The 21,982-nt window shown below is 42.2% G+C and overlaps 1 protein-coding gene across 2 annotated transcripts in view; it reads right to left on the bottom strand.

The window, feature by feature from the left end:
- The window catches only part of Plpp1 (phospholipid phosphatase 1), a 62,395-nt gene that overhangs the window by 20,325 nt on the left and 20,088 nt on the right, over positions 1–21,982 (bottom strand). The window contains exon 2 of one of the 2 annotated variants that reach the window (XM_021653865.2): positions 10,798–10,952. The exons of the other annotated variant lie outside the window; for it this stretch is intronic. Coding sequence (XP_021509540.1) covers positions 10,798–10,952 — 155 coding nt within the window. The remainder of the gene's footprint in view (positions 1–10,797; positions 10,953–21,982) is intronic. 2 annotated transcript variants of the gene reach the window in all.

The raw sequence follows: 21,982 nt of genomic DNA, 5'->3' as shown, positions 1-21,982 counted from the left end.
CAAGCAAATATAGCCAACCTATTTTACACAGGCTAAGATTCTTAAAAAAGCAGTAAAATGGGGGAAAGAGTCAAAAGGCATTAAAGTAACAAGCCATTGTCCTAGGGTTTCTAATGCTGCAAAGAAACGCCATGACAAAAAGGCAAGTTGCTGAAAAAAGGGTTTATTTGGCTTACATTTAGAGGAAGTCGGGACAGAACTCAAACAGAGTTGGAACCTGGAGGCAGGAGCTGATGCAGGGGCCATGGAGGGGTGCTGCTCAGTGGCTTGCTCAGCCTGCTTTCTTATAGAATCCAGGACCACCAGCCCAGGGATGGCCACACCCACCATCCACCATAAGCTGGGCCCTCCCCTACTGCTCACTAATTGAAAAAAATGCCTTACAGCTGGATCTCATGGAGGCATTTTCTCAACTGAGGCTCCTTCCTCGATGGGAACTCTAACACAAAACCAGCCAGTACAGGCATCAATAAACAAAAAAACAAAACTGAGGACAATGTATCCGACTACAGGAATCTCTCCAAATCCACAGTGAAAACTTCCTTAGAGTTCTGTATGTACGTTAAAGAACATGAACTGGACACAGTCACTACTCTCACACAGGGCTCGGCACGACTTCTGCTGATGGTGGGGTGCAGCAGCACATTTGCAGAATTAGTAGCCACGGAAGGACTTTTCTACAGAGATTTAGAGACTGGTCAATTCTTAAGGATTTTGCAGAGCTTTAAGCACTCCTGACAATAATGTGTGGTCAGAAGTGGGATCTTTACAGGGTCGTGAGAACATAAATTAACCTGCCCCTCAAAATTACACTTCCTGCTCAGCACGATGGCTCATGGCTGTAACACTGGCATTCTGAGGGTAAGGGAAGCAGGCTCGCAAAACCAGTGTCAGCTTGGGGTACACAATGAGCTCCTGGCCTAACTGGCCCACAAGGTGAAACACTGTCTGAGACAAAACAAATGTATCATTTCCAAGAGGAATCTATCAGGCCTAGAGTCCCGGAGCAAACACGTGGATGAAAATGGTTTAAATTTGTCCTTGCAAATGATAGTTTCTGCCTGTCCACCACACCACCCCTGCCCCAAAGTGAATATCTGCAAAGGTCACTGACTCATCATCATCATCATTTTACATCCCAAATGCAGTTTCTCTCTCTCCTCTCCTCCTAGTCCTTCCTCCCACCACTTCCCCTTCCCTCCATCCATCCACATCTTCTCCCTTTCTCTTCCGTCGGAGGCCTCCCATGGAGATCAACCAGCTTTGGCATATCAAGTTGCAATAGACTAGACACAGCCTCTCCTACTGAGGCTAGATGACGCAGGAAAGGAGAAAAGGGTCCCAAAGGCAGGCAACAGAGTCAGAGACAGCCCCTGTTCCCTCTATTAGAGCCACTTAAAGACCAAGCAAGCTTCACAAATGTAACATATGTGCAGAGGGCCAAGGCCAGTCCCATGCAGGGTCTCTGGTTGGCTGTTCAGTCTCTGTGAGCCCCTATAGGCCCAGGTTAGTTGATTTTGTGGGTTTTCTTGTAGACTCCTCTGGCTCATTCTTACCTGGGAGGTTTGGAATGTCAAATCAAGAAAATATAGCTTTTTGACACATATCTTTCCACATATCAAGAATAGTTAACTTCATTTTAATTGTTTACTTCATTTTTATCTTGTATACTTTTATTTATTCTAGGAGTTAAGCTATTCCTTATCTTCTAATTTAAAAAAATGTAACTTAAAGATGTAAGTATTGATCAATATGAATTTAAATATAATTTTATATGTATACATAGATTTTATAACTGTTACTACAATAAGCTAACTTTTAAATTTTATGTTTTTATTTGAGAATTTCATCCAATATATTTCACCTTATTCTTTCTTCTCTACCAACTCCTCCCAGACCATCTCCCACCTTGCTACCTACCCAACTTCATAATCTCTCTCTCTAAAAACAAACAAACAAATGGAATTGAATGTGTGTTGGCTGACTACTGCACTCCTGAGCATGGGGCATGCCCTGAGCGTGTGGTTCATATAACCATTGTCACCCCATGGAAGAACACCTGATTTTCCCTCTCCCAGCATCTATCCACTGTGAACAGCTCAGTGGCTAGAGGGGAGCCTCCATGTCCACCTCCCCTCCTCCGTGTTGGGATTTTGCCTGGTTTGAGCTCATGAAGGTCTTGCACACAGTCTCTGCAAGTTCATAATGTACATCAGTCCTGTTGTATTTGAAAGATGCTCTTTCTTTGAAACCATCTCCTACCACCTCTGGCTCTTAACAATCTTCCTGCCCCCTCTTCTACACCATCCCTGAGACTTGAGAGTCTTCTCTAATTTTCAACAGCTAGACCCACAGTCATCAAAGTCTGTAACTGATCAAAACATAAAATCAAAAGGGACCACAGGACTTACAAGTCCAAACAGACACAACCTACACTAAAGCCACTGAGGTACTGAACAGTACGAGGTGGTAGGGTAGATCCCTGGCTGCTTAACATCTATAAAAGCTATGAAAGAGAGTATACAAATATATACTTTTAATTAAATATATTCTTTTAATAAAATTTGTAATATATCTAACACAGGTCCTTATAAATACACAATAAAATATAACCTTTTAATTGCATAAATATCAAAAGTCTGCACTGACATATTTGAACACTTCAAAACTTCCACATGTTCTATTGATAAAAATCAGTGAATCTGTCCATGACTTCTACCCATCCTCCTGCAGGGGAGAAGATTTGCTCCCACTCTCACTATGGGAAAGCCATCCTTAAAGAGATCCCTCACTGCAGGAACCTTGTAACCAGTGACTGAGTGCCTCCTCTGGAAAGCAGGATGCTCTACTGCCGAGCCCTGAGCTCATGTGGACTGCTCTTAAACCACAAGCAGATATACACAAACTAACAGCTTTCTTTCTACAAGTGATAAAGATCCCATTCCTTGTGATAGTGGAAACATGGATTTTTAATACTGTAAAAAATTGTCATCCTTAAGATACAATAAATGCAAAAGCTTAAAGATAATTAACAAAAGGTTATTGATGTGGGCTGTTTGTTTAAAATTATTAAAAGTTGGCATCCACAGGAATCTGGCCACCATCTACTACTGAGTAGCTAGTAGTGTACCAAAGATGCTCCAGAGAGCTCAGTGTGCAACATGAGCTATCTGTAGCGATGGAAAACACTGACGCCTTTCACGAATGACTTCTCTGGGGACACTGTATTTAACTCAAAAATATGCCAAAGCACTGTACTCCACATCTTTACGTTTTAGGATTTAACACAGCCTGCACTCTAGTCACAAAGCTAATTCCACATAACCGGTTCCACATTTAACTTTTACTCAGTCTTTCTCAACAAAAAAGGACTTGGAGATTTTTAGTTTGTTAAAGGAAACAACAAACTAGCTAAGGGAGATCATCAGGCTTGGCAGCAAGTTCCTTCAACTGCTGAACCCTCTCGAGGCCTCGTGCAGTTCCTTCAAAACACTCAACAGCCAGACTCAACCTGAAATCATTTCATGTCAAACCTAACGTAAACAGATGGCAGGACTCCCTCAAACTTCCCTCCACTCGATGTAACTAGCTGTGTTTCACTGGGTACATACTGTTGTTTCTGGATATGAGGTGCTGCTGTAGACCCTGAAGAGGGGTGTCACTTACGGTATACAGTCCTTGATTACATGATACTAAATAAATTAAAGAAATATGGTTCCCAGAGCTTTAGATTTAGACCGTAGGTCTGTATTTGGAGGAAATCTTTACAGATGCTTCCAAATTCAACCTTTTGCCTTACTTCTCAGATAGCCAAAAAGGTTTTGATGTATTAGAGGTCTACATTTGAGTAGTAATGGCTTCTTACACCAAATGCACTAAATAGCCTACACACATTTCTTTCTAATTTTTAACAGGCTGGTCTTAAACTCACAGAGATCCACCTGTCTCTGCCTACTGAGTGTGAAATAAAGGCAGGTGCCACCATGCTTGACAACACTTTTTTTTAATAAGTGGCACAATATTAGAGTCCTCTGGGGCAGGGGTGTTCAAATGTAAAAACACAAAACTGTTGTTTAAAACTGAATTTCTAAGCATGACCATGTTTTCCAAATTTTAAGCTTTAAGAAAGCTATATCCAGTTATTAAGCTGTCAACTCCTCCTCTTTCATGAGACCCACGGGCCCAGGAGCTACAGTTTAAAGGCAGAGTGCTTTCCTAAGAAGCATGAGGCCTCTAACATACGGCAGACCGGGGGAATTAAGAAAGCAGCAGTCTGAAATTGAGATGCAGTTTATGTAAAGTCAATAACTAGGGCCAGCAAGGGAGCTGAAAGGTAAGAGTACATGCTGCCGAGCCTGAGGGCTGCAATTCAGTCCCTGAACCCACAAGGTGTAAGGGGAGAACCTACTCTCCCAAGTTGACTCCAAAGGTCTACCTGCGCATGCGCACCAATCACACATGCACACTAAATAAACGTAATTTTAATTTTTATTAGCAAATTATGCAAAACTCTAAAACATATTTGACATCTCATCAGGTAATCTTCTCCCTAGAAATTAATAATATTGAAGATATTTTGTAAAAATCCTTACTATTGTATAAAAAACAACACTGACACTTTATCAGACTATCAGCAAATTGAAAGATACATTTTAAGCCACTGTTCTGGCCCACGCCTTTAATCCCAGCAGCTGGGAGGCAGAGGCTGGTGCATCTCCATGAATCTGAGCCAGCTGCTCTAAATAGTGAGTTCCGGGATAGCCAGAGCTACAGGGTGAGACCCTGTCTCAAACCCCTTCCTCCCAAAAAATGTATTTTAAAATACTCACTGTGTATATCTAAGTGTGTGTGTGTGTGTGTGTGTGTGTGTGTGTTGGTAGTGGTAGATAGAGAACCCAGGATTTCCCACGAGCCAGGCTCAAGTGCCCTACCAGTTGTTACGCCTCACTTTAGTTTTTAAAGCACTTTTAAGTTTACTTAAAAACTGAACAGAAACTAAATACTCGCACACCACGCCCTCTCTATTAGCATCCCTCATGCTGGTCCTGGACATTTGGTGCACCTAAGAAGCAGTGTTAGCACTCTGGTAATAACTGAAGCCCAAGGCTCACCTCAGGGCTGGCTCTTTATGCCGCAGTTCTATGTGGGTTGCTACAGACTATGCCTCCACTGTCACAGCATCACACGGAACAGTTTCACTGCCCCCAAACACCCTCCGTTAGGTGCCCCTTTCATGCTCCTCTCACCCCACTTCTCTACGTACCAGCTCTATAGCCTTGCATTTCAATAATACCATAGTTAAAATGGTAAGAAACACAGCCTTTCCAGACTAGCTTTTGTACTTAGCAACATGCACTTAGGGTTCTTTCATGGCCCTTCCTGGCTTGATGACATGTTTCCTTGAATTCTGTTGTTTCATTCTTGCAATCCTGAGGACACAACCCAAGACCTTGCCCATGCTAGGCAACTGCTCCAGCGCTGAGCTGCACCCTAGCCCCCTCTCTCTGTCTCGTCAGATACAAATATTCCATGTCTGGAATTACCAATATCACAGTTCATTTATCCATTCAGTTACTGAAAGGCATCTTGCTTGGTTTTTTTTTTAATCTTTTTTTTTCATCTTGCTTGTTTTTAAGTTTGTACAATTATGAATAAAAGTGCTCAAGCGTATAGTTTCTTTTTATGTAAAGAGAAGTTTTCAGCTCATTTGTGTGAATACTCAGGAGCACAACTGCTGCATCCTATAGTCACACTACATTAATTTCATAAAAAACTGCCAGTGTCTTCCAAAGTAGCCAAACCATTTTCCGCTGCATCTGACATTATCAAATCTTGAATTTACACTATTCTGGGGGTACAGTGGACCCCCAGTTTGATTTGACACTGAGCATCCTTTTCCAGCTGATTTACCACGTCTACTTTCCCTAGTTGGGTTTCTCTCCTCCAGTCTCCAGTCCACTTTTACCTGGGTTGCTTCCTACCCCTCATTTTTTAGCCCCCGCTATGTGGCTCAGGCTGGTCTTGAGCTGGAGGTCTTTCCTACTTTAGCCTCCCAAGCTCAGGACTGCAGGCTAATGGCTACACCCAGCTTGAGTTGTCATGTCACTGCTGACTATAAAATTCTATGTATAGCTTCAACTGTGGTCCTTCATCAGGCTGGGAAAAGGCATTCCAAAACACCTGCCTGTGCTGCATCACAGTGTCTCACAAAGAACGTTTTCACTTTAATGAAGTCCAGTTTGCCAATCAGCTGCTCACGGGTCTACCTAAACCTTCCCTGCTGTGCCCGAAGCCAGATTTGTTTTTAATAGCCAAAAAACTTTGAACTCAGGTACAAGACAGCCAGCTGGAGATACAAAACCTTGTCTTTAAAACAAAAAATAACATTATCTTTAAAAGCAAATATCACAAACTCAGCCAATTTCCTAGGATCTAAATTTATTTTTTTAATTTTATTTTTTAATTCTTCATTAATTACACTTTATTCACTTTGTATCCCCCCTATAGTTCCCTCCCTTCTCCCATACCAATCCCTCCCTTCCTCCACCCTCTGCATGCATGCCCCTCCTCAAGTCCACTGATAGGGGAGGTCTTCTTTTCCTTCCTTCTGATCCTTGTCAATTAGGTCTCATCAGGAGTGACTACATTGTCTTCTTCTGTGGCCTGGTAATGCTGCTTTCCCCTCAGAGGGAGGTAATTAAAGAGCAGGCCAATCAGTTCATGTCAGAGACAGTCCCTGTTCCTATTACAATGGAACCCACTTGGATACTGAACTGCCATGGGCTACATCTGTGCAGGGGTCTTAGGTTATCTCCATGCATGGTCCTTGGTTGGAGTATCAGTCTCAGGAAAGACCCCTGTGCTCAGATTTTTTGGTTCTGTTGCTCTCCTTGTGGAGTTCCTGTCCTCTCCAGATCTTACTGTTTCCCACTTCTTTCCTAAGATTCCCTGCACTCTGCCCAAAGGTTGGCCATAAGTCTCAGTATCTACATTGATAGTCTACAGGGCAGAGCCTTTCAGAGGTCCTCTGTGGCAGGCTCCTGACCTGTTCCCTCTTTTCTCCTTCTTCTGATGTCCAGCCTCTTTGCCTTTCTGGATAGGAATTATGCATTTTAGCAAGAGTCCTCCTTCTTGATTAGTTTCTTTAGGTGTACAGATTTTAGTAGGTTTATCCTATAATGTCTGTATGAGTGAGTATATACCGTGTGTGTCTTTCTGCTTCTGGGATAGCTCACTCAGGATGAACTTTTCCAGATCCCACCATTTACCTGAAAATTTCATGATTTCCTTGTTTTTTTTTATTGCTGAGTAATATTCCATTGTGTAGATGTACCACAATTTCTGTATCCATTCCTCCACTGAGGGGCATCTGGGCTGTTTCCAGCTTCTGGCTATTACAAATAAGGCTGCTACAAACATGGCTGAGCAAATGTCCTTGTTGTGTACTTGAGCCTCTTTTGGGTATATGCCTAGGACTGGTATAGCTGGATCTTGAGGAAGCACTATTCCTAGTTGTCTGAGGATGTGCCAGATTGATTTCCAGAGTGGCTGTACAAGTTTACATTCCCACCAGCAGTGGAGGAGTGTTCCCCTTTCTCCACAGCCTCTCCAGCATGTGTTGTCACTTGAGTTTTTCATCTTAGCCATAAATTTAAAAAATTAAAACGTAAAGTTTGTAGCTTCCTCAGCTACAGCTTTCAAAATAACATTTATAAAAAAGAAAAACAAATTAATGAATATTAATGCATATGCCTTCACTTCACTTTTTTCAAAGTGACTCTCCCGCTGTCCTAGATAACTTTAACTGTCAGCTTGACACCTGAGAAGGTACTCTGAACAGATCAGACGGTCTGTGGGTGTGGCTATGGGGACTGCCTGTGGGTGTGGCTATGGGGACTAGTTTAGGAGGGCCCTGCCCTTGCAGGCAGCATCATTCCCTGCAGGAGGCCCTCCCTGAGGTGTGAAAAAGCTAACCAAGCATGTCTGTGAGTGAGAGAGCAAATAGTGTCCCTCCATGTTCTCCGTGTTGAGTTCTTGCTATGGGCTATGCCCTGACTTCCTTCGCAATGAATGGGCTGTGACCTGGAGCATCTAAACCCTTCCCTCTCCTAACGAACTTTTGGTCAGCACCAGAAAGAAAACTAGAGCACATGGGAGCTGGTATCCAAACAGCATGCTGCCCACCACACTTGGGTTGCTTTTTAAAAATTTAAAAGAAAAAAAAAAAATCAGTCACTTTTAAAATCAAACTTTTTACCATCTAAAATCTTATTACTCATCAATTCTTATACAAGATATATATGTAGTTATGTCAAATATAAATAGTGTGTGTAAAGGAAAACAGTATCTTCTATATGAGAAATTATCCACAAATCTATTCTAGAGTTGTAAAGAACCCTTTGCATTAGTACATAAGCCATCAGCACATTACGGGCCAGAAGCCAGCTACACATTGTTTCTTCTAATTTGCTAAGTCTGTGTTAAAAGTGTTTTTCCAAGTGAGCTCTAACAACAAACTCACAAGAGTTCATACCAAGAACTCGAAGGTTCATACCAAGTTTTTCTCAGAAAATACATACCTTAGTATTACTGTTTTTCATTTCAACTGCCTAATATTTTGGTACTTATTGCGATCATTTATTTCAAAAATATTTGTTAAATTAAAAGGGCACAAAACTAAATTTGCAGAATTCTCTTAATGAGATAACCTGTTGAACTAAAAAGCACTGAAATGTTACTAGTTTTCATAAGGTCGTACACCAAAGGTTACTGCTTTTTATTAATCTGCTTTATTGTAAGTTTTGTATAATTCATCAATTATATTTTTGCAACTAAGTTTTAAGAAAAAGATGAAATGTACCAACCCCTACAATTGAACCAACTTTCTGAGACTCAAGCAGCACTGAACAGGTTTTTTAAAGCTTAATCTGACAACAGTTAAAATAACAGCTACAACAAACACTCTTCACTCCATCCAAGGAGAGAGGCACTGTTTAGGCAAACTTCACTCACACTGTTCCCAGTCCTGCTGCCTCAAATAGATGATGCCAGCTAGGGTGGCACTTGCTTCTTAGGGGAAAGTAGATTTATTTATTATTTATTATGCATACAGTATTTTTGCTGGCCTGCACGCCAGAAGAGGACACCAAATCTCATTATAGATGGTTGTGAGCCACCATGTGGTAGCTGGGAATTGAACTCAGGACCTCTGGAAGAGCAACCAGTGCTCTTAACCTCCCAGCCATCTCTCTTCAGCCCCCAGAAATTATCTCGTAAGACTAAATTAATAGCTTAATCCCAATTTTTTACCCCTTTCATTTTAAAGTTATTAAATCAAATTTAAAATTTAAGTGTACAAAAGTATGCATCTTGAAAAATAATAAAATTCAAGGTCCTTCAGCTGCTGAAATACTATTCTGAAGACTACTCAGGGAAGAAGAAAACTTACAATGAAAAAGACAAAATTAAGTCAGATTCATAAACTGTTAAGCAAAAAATATTTTTAAATTGCTTATTGAAAAACATGAAAGCAGCCAGTCCTGCTGCAGAAAAAGGCTATAGAGCTGACTGAGAAATTTTAGAAATACCCGAGGACCTCAGCTGACAAGACGCAGGAGAACACAGAAGAAATACACAGTGGACTGGCTGTGCCCCAAGACGTGCAAGAGGGTAAATCTTGCCCTGCTCCTTTTCTTCTATTTCCAAGGCGCATGCCTGAGAGCCAGGACTTGGTAAGTAGGAGCAGGGAGACCAGAAGTCTTAGACCAGCATGGCTACATGAAGCCTGTCTTGGACAGACAGACAGATGGCAATGTTTGGGAATCAGAGTAAGGTATAAGGAAAGTAGGCATAGCCGGGCATGGTGGCATACGTCTGTAATCCCAACACTCAGGGAGGCAGAGGCAGGCAGATCGCTGTGAGTTTGAGGCTAGCCTGTCTACAAAGCGAGTCCAGGACAGTCAAGGCTACACAGAAAAACCCTGTCTTGAGAAAAAAGAAAGAAAAGGAAGAAAGAAAGGAAAATAAAGTAAGCCCAATATCCTAATGGCAATTTAATTTTTAAAGTTTTTTTTTAATTTATTACAATTTATTCATTTTGTATCCCAGCTGTAGCCTCCTCCCTCATCCCCTCCTATTCCCACCCTTCTTCCCTCTTCTCCTCCCATGCCCATGCCCCTCCCCAGTCCACTGATAGGGGAGGTCCTCCTCCCCTTCCCTCTGACCCTAGCCTATCAGGTCTCATCAGGACTGACTGCACTGTCCTCCTCTGTGGCCTGGTAGGGCTGCCCCTTCAGTCTGTAAATGGTAACATAAGATGAAAACTTTTTAGTTACCTAAAACAGTAAAACTCAATACTACAAGTTGGTGACAAGTTCAAAATAGTGATAGTTTTAATGTTTTCTGTAGAAGACATTACTTATAAACTTTCTGTTTATCTTTTCAAATTTGGGGGGGGAATTCCTTTTTTTCTCAATTCTCAGCCAACAGTGTAAACGCAGAACCTTGGTTCGGACTCAGCCCCGACAGCTCCCTGGGAGTGAGCAGTGGCGAAGCCCCACCTCTTCATCTGTATACTCAGAAGAGCTGGTCCAGTGACCTTGAGCTACTTTAAGTAGCACACACCTTCAACTGAAAAATCACCCTTCTCCAGGAATAAACAGTGGGTCCTCTCCTTCAGCCACCATTTTCAGAGTAACACTAGTGAAGGCAGGGCTCGGAGCTACCCCCACCCCAACACCATCGTTTCGTCCAGCCTCCAGCACGAACCCATCACCACCTGCTTGTTCATTTACTTACAGAGGAAATGGGTAAGCCAAGCCCCACTACGTTGAGGACAACGGTTCTGACAGTACTGTCATGGTACGGGTGCTTCACGCTGTCGTCAGAACAGAAAAAGCCTCTCTGAAATGGATAGATTTGGCCCAAATTTAGAACAGCCATAGGCATGGAAGCTGTTGGGGAAGGGAAAAGAAAGACACATATGATTACATTCAGTTCACTTCTTGAGGAAGGAGAGGGTATGGGATATAAATCTTAACTAAACTCCGCTCTTTCTGAGAAAGGTCTGTATCCTCGGATGCCCAGCGGAAGAGCTAGGGAGGCCATGCAGCATCTGTACATTCAAGAATGGATTGTCCTGTCTGTGCTCACCTCTGACCTTAAGCACAATCAGATAAACAGTCACCACGAAGAAGAACAGAATTGGTCCATGAAAAATAAAGCTGCGAATGCAGGCATGCTTTCTATTTTGCATTCTATGGTTACATTCCATTTCATTTAACAGCTTAATACCTTAAATATACGCAAGGAAGAAGACAAACTAGCATTAACAAAATAATAGCATCATAATATTTGAAGGACAAAGAAGTAAAAATCTGTTTTACATTAACTAAAGTTTTTTTTTAAACCCTTTAAGTATATTTGATAATAAAAAGAGAAAGGAACAAGTACTTGTTCTCCAAGACACACAAAAAAAATGACTTTATTAGCCTTGAAAAACGGCGTTCAACTCTGACATGCCTCAGCCTCCCGGAAGCTAGGTCTGCGGGCACACCTCGCCACCTGACTGGCAGTTTCTACTACGTTCAGATTTACACGGATTCAGGCTCTGCTTTGTACAATTCAAACACTGAAGCGCCGCTCACTCACTATATACTCAGCACCAGGCTAAGCCAGGTACAGGGGACTAATGTATCCAAGCAGATTCAAGATCTGGGCTGGACGTGTAAACACAGAATGTACGCTTGAGAGACTGTTACGAAAGAAGTATCAACACAGACCTTTACAGGGGAGAGTTAACAACGCTGTCCTGTATCCTGACTGTGATAGTAACTCTATCAGCTAGCATTCCTACGCACACATCCAAAGGGAAATAAGGGCAGAAATAACCCGTGAAAACAGAAATACGATTATTAAAGTGGTATAAAAGGACCAACGGAAATTCAGAGGTTGACACAAACTGAGACCGTCAGAAACGAGCATTGGGAAGAGGCGACAAACAGCTGACGCGTAGGCAGCAGCAGGCACAGGTGGGAGCAAGGGCAGCACCAGAGCCGCAGCAAGGAGAGCGGAGGAGAGGAGCAAGGGATCGTCCATCACGGACCTTTCCACACTGCATGCTCACACGCCCAAGCGTTAGACAACACAGATGAACTCACTCCTTCTCTCGGCTCTGTGCAGTACAGAGGGTCGGAACCCCCACCCCCCTTCACTGCAATTACTGCTGATGTCTAAAGAAATGAAGAATGGTGGGGCAGCCAGGATTCTGCACCAGCTACTCCTCCTATAGATGCAGGTGATCTGGCTATAGTAGCAGCTTAGAACTATGGCAATGAAGATGGAGACATCTGTCCTTCTAAAAATGCCCACTCGGTAAAAACACATCTGTTCATAAAGAGACCTCACGGTTAGAGGAACACATTTCCTGCTAATTAATCATCTCTGTATTCTGCAAGTATGACGTTTTCATGACAGTATGAGGGTTTCAGGTTGTGTTGTGGAAAGGATTTTGAGCTTAAAACAGTGGCCTAAAAAGAATTTGTCTTGTAAGAAATGAAAATCTGCCTTCTTTCGGTCAAAGTCAGTAACATGGTAAAATAAGAACTTTGAGAGAGAAAAAGGAAACATTTAATACAACTTTGGAATAATTCAGAAACTGAGTGACAGTGTCAACTATGAGAACAGAAAAAGATTCAAGGAATGATGTTTTGAAAACATGAAGGCTGCTCACAGTTGCTGAGGCGGACTTGAAGGTGACACTTCAGAGTTTGGAGTAGAGAGAACAGGCACCCTATGATAGAAAGGTGAAGTTGTAAGGAGGAGCTCCTTCAAGGCAACCCATGTTAGCTCAGTACTGAGAGTATGGACTTCGGGTTCGTTAGTCACTTCCTCATGGGTGCCAGCCTTGTCTTCCCCACCTCACATAGCCCCAATCACACGGAGCTGCTTCGTCTCTGAAACCCTGAAAGTCTTCAAACATTTCCAGCCTTCTATTGGCGAGAGCTGCCCTCCCCTTCTTCCTCAAGATCAGGCGGCCCCTCGCCTGTCCCACCACACTGCAAATAGCCCTTTTACACATCTTCAGCAGCTCTAAAGCAGATACTGTTCTTATTATCATGCCCTTTAAAGTATCAGGGACATAGTTGGAGCTGAATATGTTTTCATTAAAGAGTTAGATAAAATGCAGGATAGAGATGTGTAAGTATTTGAAATTGTAACTTAGAATAAAACAGTTCTCAGAGAAAGCAGAAAGTCAAGAAAAAAGAGCAAGGGTCAAGAACTGATGGTCTTCATAAAACCTTGAAAAGAGACTACGGAAGGAGGAAGGACGGCGTTTTAGACACTCCAGAGAGCAGGAGTGCATCCATCTTGTTCAGCAGCAGGCACTAACCATTCTTTGAAAAAATGAATCAAGCCTGGAAGAGGCCAATGTTATAATATAAAAGCCAGAGTTAAAGTGCCTTGTATCTAAGCAAATGCAGGATGTCAAACGCCCATGTTAAAGAGAACAAAAATTCAAGAAAGACCATGAGGTCTGAGAGAAAGGTCATCAGATCAACAATGTTCCTTTCTGAAATTTACTTCTTATTCTTTGACGGTTTCGTGAATGTATACAAGGGATTTTAGCCATTTTTCACTTCTCATTGCTCTCTCACCGCCCTTCTTCCACTGAGACCCTTCTTTTCAACACGTCTCCTTCCTACTTTCATGCCTGTTGTGAGTTGTCATTATTTAAATATCCTTTTCTTCAAGTTTCATTACAAAGATTCCCCCTGCTATTCACAAATGTTACATGATATAGGGAGGAGGAGAGGGAAAGGGAAAGGAACAGAGACAGAGCCCTCTCAACAAAGCCTCTATGTGTACACGGTGGCACATGCCTGCAATCCCAAGAATTTAGGGAAATGAGACAAAAGAATCCTGAGTTTAAGGCAAGCCTGGGCTACACAGTAAGATCCGATCTCAAAAGTAAACATCCCCCTAGGTGGAGGAATAACAGTGGAGCACACCTTTCATCTCAGCACGCAGGAGGCAGGCTAAGAGGATCTCTGCAATTCAAGGCCGGCCTACCCTGCTCTGTGTAGTAAGTTCCAGGCCAGCCAAGCTGACACAATGAGGCCCTGTCTCGGACATAATTTTTTTGAAAACTCCTTTATTTGCTATGGAGATTGTTTTCAATGGTAATATTCTAAGGGAGTGATAGAGAGCGCATGCTCAAATTAGTTTTGTGGATACAAACTTGTTTGTGTTTTGGTCCCAGGTGTGGGATGCGGGACTAACTCAGATGGTCCACAGCAGCAGTCTATTTGCCTCCTGCAGGCTCTGAGAGGAGCCCTTGCCAGCTGCAGATAGTTTAAATCTAAGGACTCTGGAGAGAGAATAAATGCCAGAGCCCAGAGAGTGTGGAACTGGGAGAAAGAACAAGGCTGCTGCTGCTTCCCCACTGTGGCTCCTGGTTGCTGGTGTGAGACAAGAAGTTAGAGGTCTCCTGAACGGAGGATTGGACTGGCTCCAAGGAACTTGATGACCCTAACCAGCAGGAAGCAGCTAAGAGAACCGTGCCCCCTCTCCCACTAACCCTTTCTCTTTCCTAACTGGTGTTGGGGTGTTGGAAGAGACTGGGGTTGAGTAGGGAGAAAGAGATAAAAGAAATGTAAATAAAAGCTTTTAAAAAGTACACCAACAAATTACTGTTACAGGAAGAGTCCTCTCTAAAAACTCATAGGCACATTCTTTCCTTAATACTTAAAGGATACAGATATTCTCAATTTTTAAAAATTATTTACTTTATGTGTATGGATATTTTGCCTGCATGTACATATGTGCACCACATTTGTGCCTGATCCCCAAGAGTCCTCTCTCTGTGTTCCCTGTCCTCTGGGTCCTGCCAACAAATCCTCTTCATCTCTCTGCTGTTGCCTTCATGTATTTCGTCTAAGACCTGTTGAGGAAGATAAATGACTACCTAGAGTCACTTATGTATGTGTTTCCTTTGTTTTCCTCTAGTTGAGTGATTCTTCCATTTTATATGTAGCATGCATATCTTTATGCACTGTAATAAAATATTCCAGTGGAATAAATCTAAGCCACATTTCCCAGAGAAATGTATCAACAAAAGTCCCATTATACAGAAACAAAAGTGAAGAGAAGTAAGTTCTGGGGCTGAAGAGATGGCTCAGCTGTTTAGAGTACTTGTTGCTCTTGTAGAGGACCAGGGTTCAGCTGCCAGCACACACGTGACATTTTACAACCATTTGTAATTTCAGTTGCAGAAGATAAGATGCCCTCTTCTGGCCTCCATGGGCACTGCACACATATGGTACACAAGACAATACATACAGGTAAAACACACATACATATACAATTAAATACCACCTTTTTTCTTAAAAAAAAAAAAAAAAAAAAAAAAGCCTGAGTGTTAGACTTGTAATCCTCACTCTTGTAGCACTTGGATGGGGACATGAGGATCAGCAGGAATTGGATGTCATTCTGGGGTACGTAGTGAACTCAAAGCCATCCTCAGCTATATGAGACGGTGTCTCAAAACAAAAGCAAACAAACAACTACAAAAAAAAAAAACACACAAAACTTACCCACTGAAAAAAACATATTAAAAGCATCTAGAAGTTATCAAACTTCACTATAATGACTTGGATTTTTATTCCTTCCCCCATTTTTTCAAAAGCTTCAGTCTAAGACACTTAGCTATTATGCTAAACCTGGAGGAACTCTATGTGTGAAAGGTGTGGACAGAATGAAGGGCCAGTAAAGCTGCCTTATGCCGCTACCACCAATCTGACAGGAACTCGAAGAAAAATAAACACAACCAGCACTTTCTTCTCCCGCCATGTTTGCCATTGCCTAACTCCATGTAGAGGCCAAGAGGCAAGGTCAGCAGTCAGCCTCACGATGCAGAGGGCAGGTGCGGTACCATGACGGAGAGAGAGTACACTGAACAAGTGCAAAGTTCCTGATTCCAGAGGCAGAAGCTGAGGCCAGGACAGCTGTGGAAACGGTATCTTAGGATGAGAGCGAGGATACTGATGGAATCTATATTACTACAGTGTACAAATTCTGAACATTACTTTGTGGGTAAGGACACGATTCAATTAGTGGGGTTGAGAAGTCTAAGAAGAGCTATGGAAGGAGAAAGCAGTATCAAGGCAGGAGAGGAGAGGCGAGAGGCAACAAATACTCCTGTACAGGAGAAGCTGAGAGCCAGGAATAAGGCAGTGAGCATGGGGCGGGGAGCACGGAGACTCCTGGGCGTGTATGTACATAGACAGGGTGGCTCTCCACATGCCCCTGCGGAGCTTCGGAGTCTACTCTCCTGCCAACCCCGAGTGTACTGCCATCTAACAATCACCTCCCCAGTTCTGCTCCCTGGAAGCACTTCAAGGAATGATGTTAGGATGAACAAGCAAGCAGCCACCTCTGAAACCCATGATAATCTTGTATAACAACAAACTTCTATCCTGAAAAGGTTTACATAATTTTCCTTCCTTAAAGGTGCAAGTTGAAACAAATCAAAACAAACAAACAAACAAAATAAACAAGCAATCTGAAACTCAAGAACATGCTGGAGGTGTGGGACTCAGTGTCAGGTACTTGCTGAACACACACAAAGTCTTGGTTTAATTTCTAGCAACAATGCTCATTCGAGCACACACACACAGATAGGAAGGAGGAGGTTGTGCAAGAATACTTTCAATTCTAATCACTATTCTTTCTCAAGCTTGTTTCTCCACTGAGAACACAAATGGCTAACAAAGATGAACAGACTGAACAGAACCATTCTAATTACTAACGCAAATTTGTCATTTCCAGGGCCCAGAATCCTGAAGTCAGCTGTAGCACCCAGCAGCACCCCTAAACAAAGCTTCAGCTGTGACCACTGTAGAAGCACTCCTCTCAACAGGGACCCTCACTCTTTGTCCGGTGAAAACAAAGGGGGGACAAAGGCCTCTTCTTAACTGACCCACACCACAACGGAATTCTATACCCTCTTGTAGGAGAACAAAAAGATGAGACGTACAACTGAGATGCTGAAGAGTAAGACCTAACAAACAGTCAGCTCCAGGTTCAGCCCGTGTTCCCAAGAACTACAGGGCACGGCATCACATGCAACGTGTGACATATATGTGACCTATGCATCTCACTTATGCTCCCACTCCTGCAATCTCCAAGCACATTCACTACACACGTCTTCAGAGTTAGCAAGGACACTACATTTTTATACCTTTGTTCTAAAGCTCTGAAAGTTTCACGTGGCATAGTTCTGCAGTACATAAAATTCTATATACTATGAGTAAGAAGCATAACTCTTATTGTGGCTACTTCTTGAAGCAAAAACATATTTTGGTTTTTTAAAATTAATTTATAATGTACAAGAACACTTTCAATTCTAATCACTATTCTTTCTCAAGCTTGTTTCTCCACTGAGAAAACAAATGGCTAACAAAGATGAACAGACTGAACAGAACCATTCTAATTACTAACCTGTTTTGCCTGCAGGTGTGTTATGTGTACCACATGAATGCCTGCAGAGTGAGAAGAGGGCATCAGATCCTCCAGAACTGGAGTTACAGGTGGTTGGGAGCCACCATGTGGATGCTGGGACTACAGTCAGCACTCTGTAAGAGCACCGAGCACGATTATCCACTGGGCCCTCTCACTAGACCCTGAAGGACAAACACGTTTAAAAGAAAGATTTTTCTCACACTGTCGTCTGTGGATATTTACTGATTCCACCGCACAAGTGAAACGGCTGTGTCATGCTCCACAGCCCTTCTCATACAGCTCAAGAGAAACAAGCCTTTATTGAGCAACACTACCCATGCAAATGCTCACACACTATAAATAAGCACGTCCCATCTTCACAAGGGAATGCAACTACGCCTCACACTTCCTACCACAGAATCTCTAACAGTGAACCATGAAAAACTTAATCAGTAAGAAGATCAGATACAAAGAAATGTATCACTATATTCAGGAAATAACCTATAAAACCATTCTGTCATTTAATTTCACTAATATAGAATAAACATGTTTGGATCTAAATACACATGGGAAAATCTGAAACAATATATAAGCCACTTTTAAGCTGGTATCTTCTGCGGCAGAACAGAACCAGGTAGAAGACATTTCCTGCTGTACACACCTCCAAGTTTAACTATTGTCTAACAGACGATTAAGATCACATCTGAATTTTCTGAATGCTTGGTCACAATACTTTGTTTCCTTAAAGTACACATACAACTTAACAAAAATCATACTATCCTTTTCCTGAGTTTCCCTTTCCTGTAATCATACACTTAACCCTCCTGACAAAGCCCTACCTGTAGTAAGAAATCATTTAAAACCAGCCTGTCTTCTTTTTCTGTTTAAACCAAGAACGCAGTAAATACAAAGGCTGGCTGTTACGCTTGATGACACCCAGAGGATTTCCACTGAAGTAAACTTCTACCTGCTAGAGTGGTGGCTCTCAACCTTCCTATTCATGCTGCGGTGACCCCAACCATAAATTATTTCGTTGCTACTTCACTGCTGTAACTTTGCCACAGTTATGAATCATAATGTAAATATCTGATATGCAGGATATCTGATATGTGACCCCCGTGAAACCGTCGTCTGACTCCCAAGGGGGTCACGATGTACAAGTTGAGAACTGCTGTTCTAGGAGTTTTCTCTCTTGCAAGTTTGGAGATCTACTCCATAATTATATCTGTAACAACTGTATCACCTAAAGATAATAAATCAAAGATGAAAAGCTAGCTTCTACCAAAGGAGAAACAGTCTGGAGGCTCAGCAGGTTGGCAGAAGGGGGGACTTTAGCCACCACTCTTGAACAGTCTCATTATGGTGCTCAGGACTGCACTCACGATTGTAAAGGGCGGTGCTATCTTTATAATCACAGGAAGGACCAAGGAATGCTGCTCGAGTGGGTCAGACTCAGCTGCACAGGCACAGGCTGAGGAAAGAAAATCAAAGATCCAGGGCCACTCTAGGCTGGACAGCAAGACTATCTCAAAACAATCACAAAAATCTCAGTTACTGATTATTAATAAAATATATTAATATAAGGATCAGTGCTAGCCAACTGAATTTCCAATAAAACAAATGTCCAATACAATGGTCCATGGCCACATGGGACAGTGGACACTTCTTATGTGGCTAGTGTGACTCACGTACTGACTTTTAATTGTAATTAAATTAATATAATATAAAATAAATAAATATTAAATTAAATTAAATAATTTAATATTAATAAATTTAATTAAAACAATTTCTATTTTTATATGAGGAACAAAGCAATTAAAGATATATTTATAATGTATTAGACATCATACCATCATACCATGGTACTAAGAATATATAAAAGAATATTTTAAGCTATACATTAGTTCATGCTTATAATCTGACACTTATGAAAATGAGGAAACGGAATGCCAGGCTAGCCTGGGCTACAAAACCTTGTTTCAAAACTAACAGACAATCAATCAAAATCTCAGAGTAACATATTAATATAAGCCAGGTTCAAAAACCTGAAAGAAAAACAAGTTGATTAAACAAGTATCAATGCAGTAACTATTCCTTTTTAGGAGCCCAGGAAAATAAAAGGAATAAAAAACCTGACAGTAAATAGAAAAAAAAGAAAACAAACAAAAACAAAGCAGTAGGTTGAAAATGCGGCATGTGAACATACCTGGGTGTTTAGTGCATTTTCAGATTCATGAAATGGCTGGTCATGACTTAGCTTTTTAAAATGGGGTGGGAGAACAAAGCTAAAGCAAGTTATTTAAAAAATATTATCAGTAATAGTATCTCTTGGCTACGAAGTATCAGAAACTCACAGACACTGGGTCTCCTGAGTGGGCAGCTGTCGGCTGTGGTAGGGCCAGTAAGCAGCATCCCGGGAGGTCAGGACCTTAACCCAGGATGACTCTCCACACTCCACCCCTCCACCCCCATTCCCCTACCCCGCCCTGGCAGCTGTGCTCTAAGAAAGGAGTGTGACCACCAGGGAGTGGGCTTTCTGACAGAAAGAATGCCCCTTTCCCTTAATGCACGTGAGTGCCTAACCTGATGAGCCCGAGCAGCCTGTGCACGCACGCAAACTATCACTCCTCTGTTGATTAGAAGGTGGGACTACCAGCTCTGTGCGAGCCTGGGACAGTTCACTCTACCATACAAGCTAAGTACTAAGTACTTGAAACCTATGTACTCTACTGCAAACAACAGGAGGGAACCGTAAAGCTTTGGGAAATCTACAATATTAAATAGCCAGGAAGTTGCTTCTGGAATGTTTCACTAAAAAGGAAATAAATAAAACTCACAGGTAAGAAACACATTCCAGTAAATTTAACCATGTGTAAGCATTTTTCTAGTAAGTCCCGTTTGTGAAATGTGCTTCCACACTCTTTCATTTTCTCCTTTCAGTTGCTGAAGGTCAGAAGTCGTTGTTGTTGTTGTTGTTATTACTTGGCTCATTATTGACCGGTTTTTAGAAAGTTCTGTTTATCCCACCTTAAGGGATGTTCTTATGTGTATAATTCAGTCTTAACAAAATATAGTTTCTTACTTTCTTTCCAAACAGGTTACAAATTCTGTCGCAGGAAGCATCCTCCTGCTCAACACGTGAGGAGGTCAACGCAGCCTTCGGGACTTGCTGCTCTCCTGCTACCTGGGTTCTGAGACTTGACAGCAAACACCTTCATCTACTGAGCCACAGTGCAGGCCCTCAACATGTACTCTTGACCAAAGGAGAAGCTGGTGAAAGCAGTACCTCAGAACAGTTGGTTCAAGGTAGGCGTGAAAAAGGCAGGTGGGAGGGGTGAGGGTTACGGAAGTGCAGAGCGCCCTCAGCTCGGAGACACCTGCCTTCTGGTCACTAGCCTGCAGCAGGGCTCTCTGTGTAAAAGTACTCTCCGTTGCCCGCTTTCTCGCTCATTAGGACGAAAGAGAGAAAGCAAGAAAGAAAGAGTTTTGTTTTAGTGATACTTACCAAAGAAGGGTTTGGGTGTTTTGTTTTTTGTTTTTTGAGGGGGGTATTTGTTGTGTTTTTCCATTTTATGGTTTTGAGTTGGTAATTCCCAACAGTATTCTCAACCTTGGAGCATTTTAGTTCATTCACATATTTATGATCTCTTTCAAGTATATACTTAAACAGCTTTAAAAAAAAATCCAGAGTATGTGCTCAGTGGTCGAGCATCTACCCACACGGATCACAAGAAAACAAAAAGCAGAGCCAAAAATTGTCAAAGTTGTTACAGACTTTACTATATACTCTCAGATTCACACACACACACACACACACACACACACACACTCACAGAGAAAGAGAGAGAGAGTGTGTGTGAGTGTGTGTGTGTGTGTGTGTGTGTTGGGGGAGGAGAGGGAAGAGTGCTAGTGCACCTGCTTATTCACACCTGCTGATCACCTGTTGGTCCCTTCAGAAAAGCACATGACCTGGGCCAACTGGCCAAGAACATTCATTCCTTCCACTCCCTTGTGCTAACAGCTGTCTAGGTCACAGAGTCAGTAGCAAATTTTCCATGTGGCTTTCTGAATGCAAGAGGCAGGGAAATGATTAAGTGATATGTGACTGTTTCTAGTTTCCCTTCTCCGGGACACTTATCAAGGAAATCTATTTGAGATTCCTTTGGTATCTGAAGCTACAACTTAACCATGCCAAAAACATTCTGCTGCAGAACTGGAATTGGAGTTGGGAATAATACGGGCACATTCTGAAAGGGACAGAAAGTTGTGCCATACATGTCATCACAAATGGGCAGCCCATCAGAAACGCACTGTGCTGACTCAAAGGCCACCCATATCCTGGAACTTCATTTATATGAATTATATGACATTACAGGATGGAGAACAGCTCAGTGGTTACGGGGGTGGGGGCAGGGGGGGAAGGGCAGTGGGGGAAGTAGGTTATAAAGAAGAAGTATGAATGAATAATAAATCAGTGACCTGT

The sequence above is a fragment of the Meriones unguiculatus genome, chromosome 6, assembly GCF_030254825.1.
Source record: "Meriones unguiculatus strain TT.TT164.6M chromosome 6, Bangor_MerUng_6.1, whole genome shotgun sequence".
NCBI classification, from domain to species: domain Eukaryota; kingdom Metazoa; phylum Chordata; class Mammalia; order Rodentia; family Muridae; genus Meriones; species Meriones unguiculatus.
This window is presented reverse-complemented; position numbering and strand designations above follow the sequence as displayed.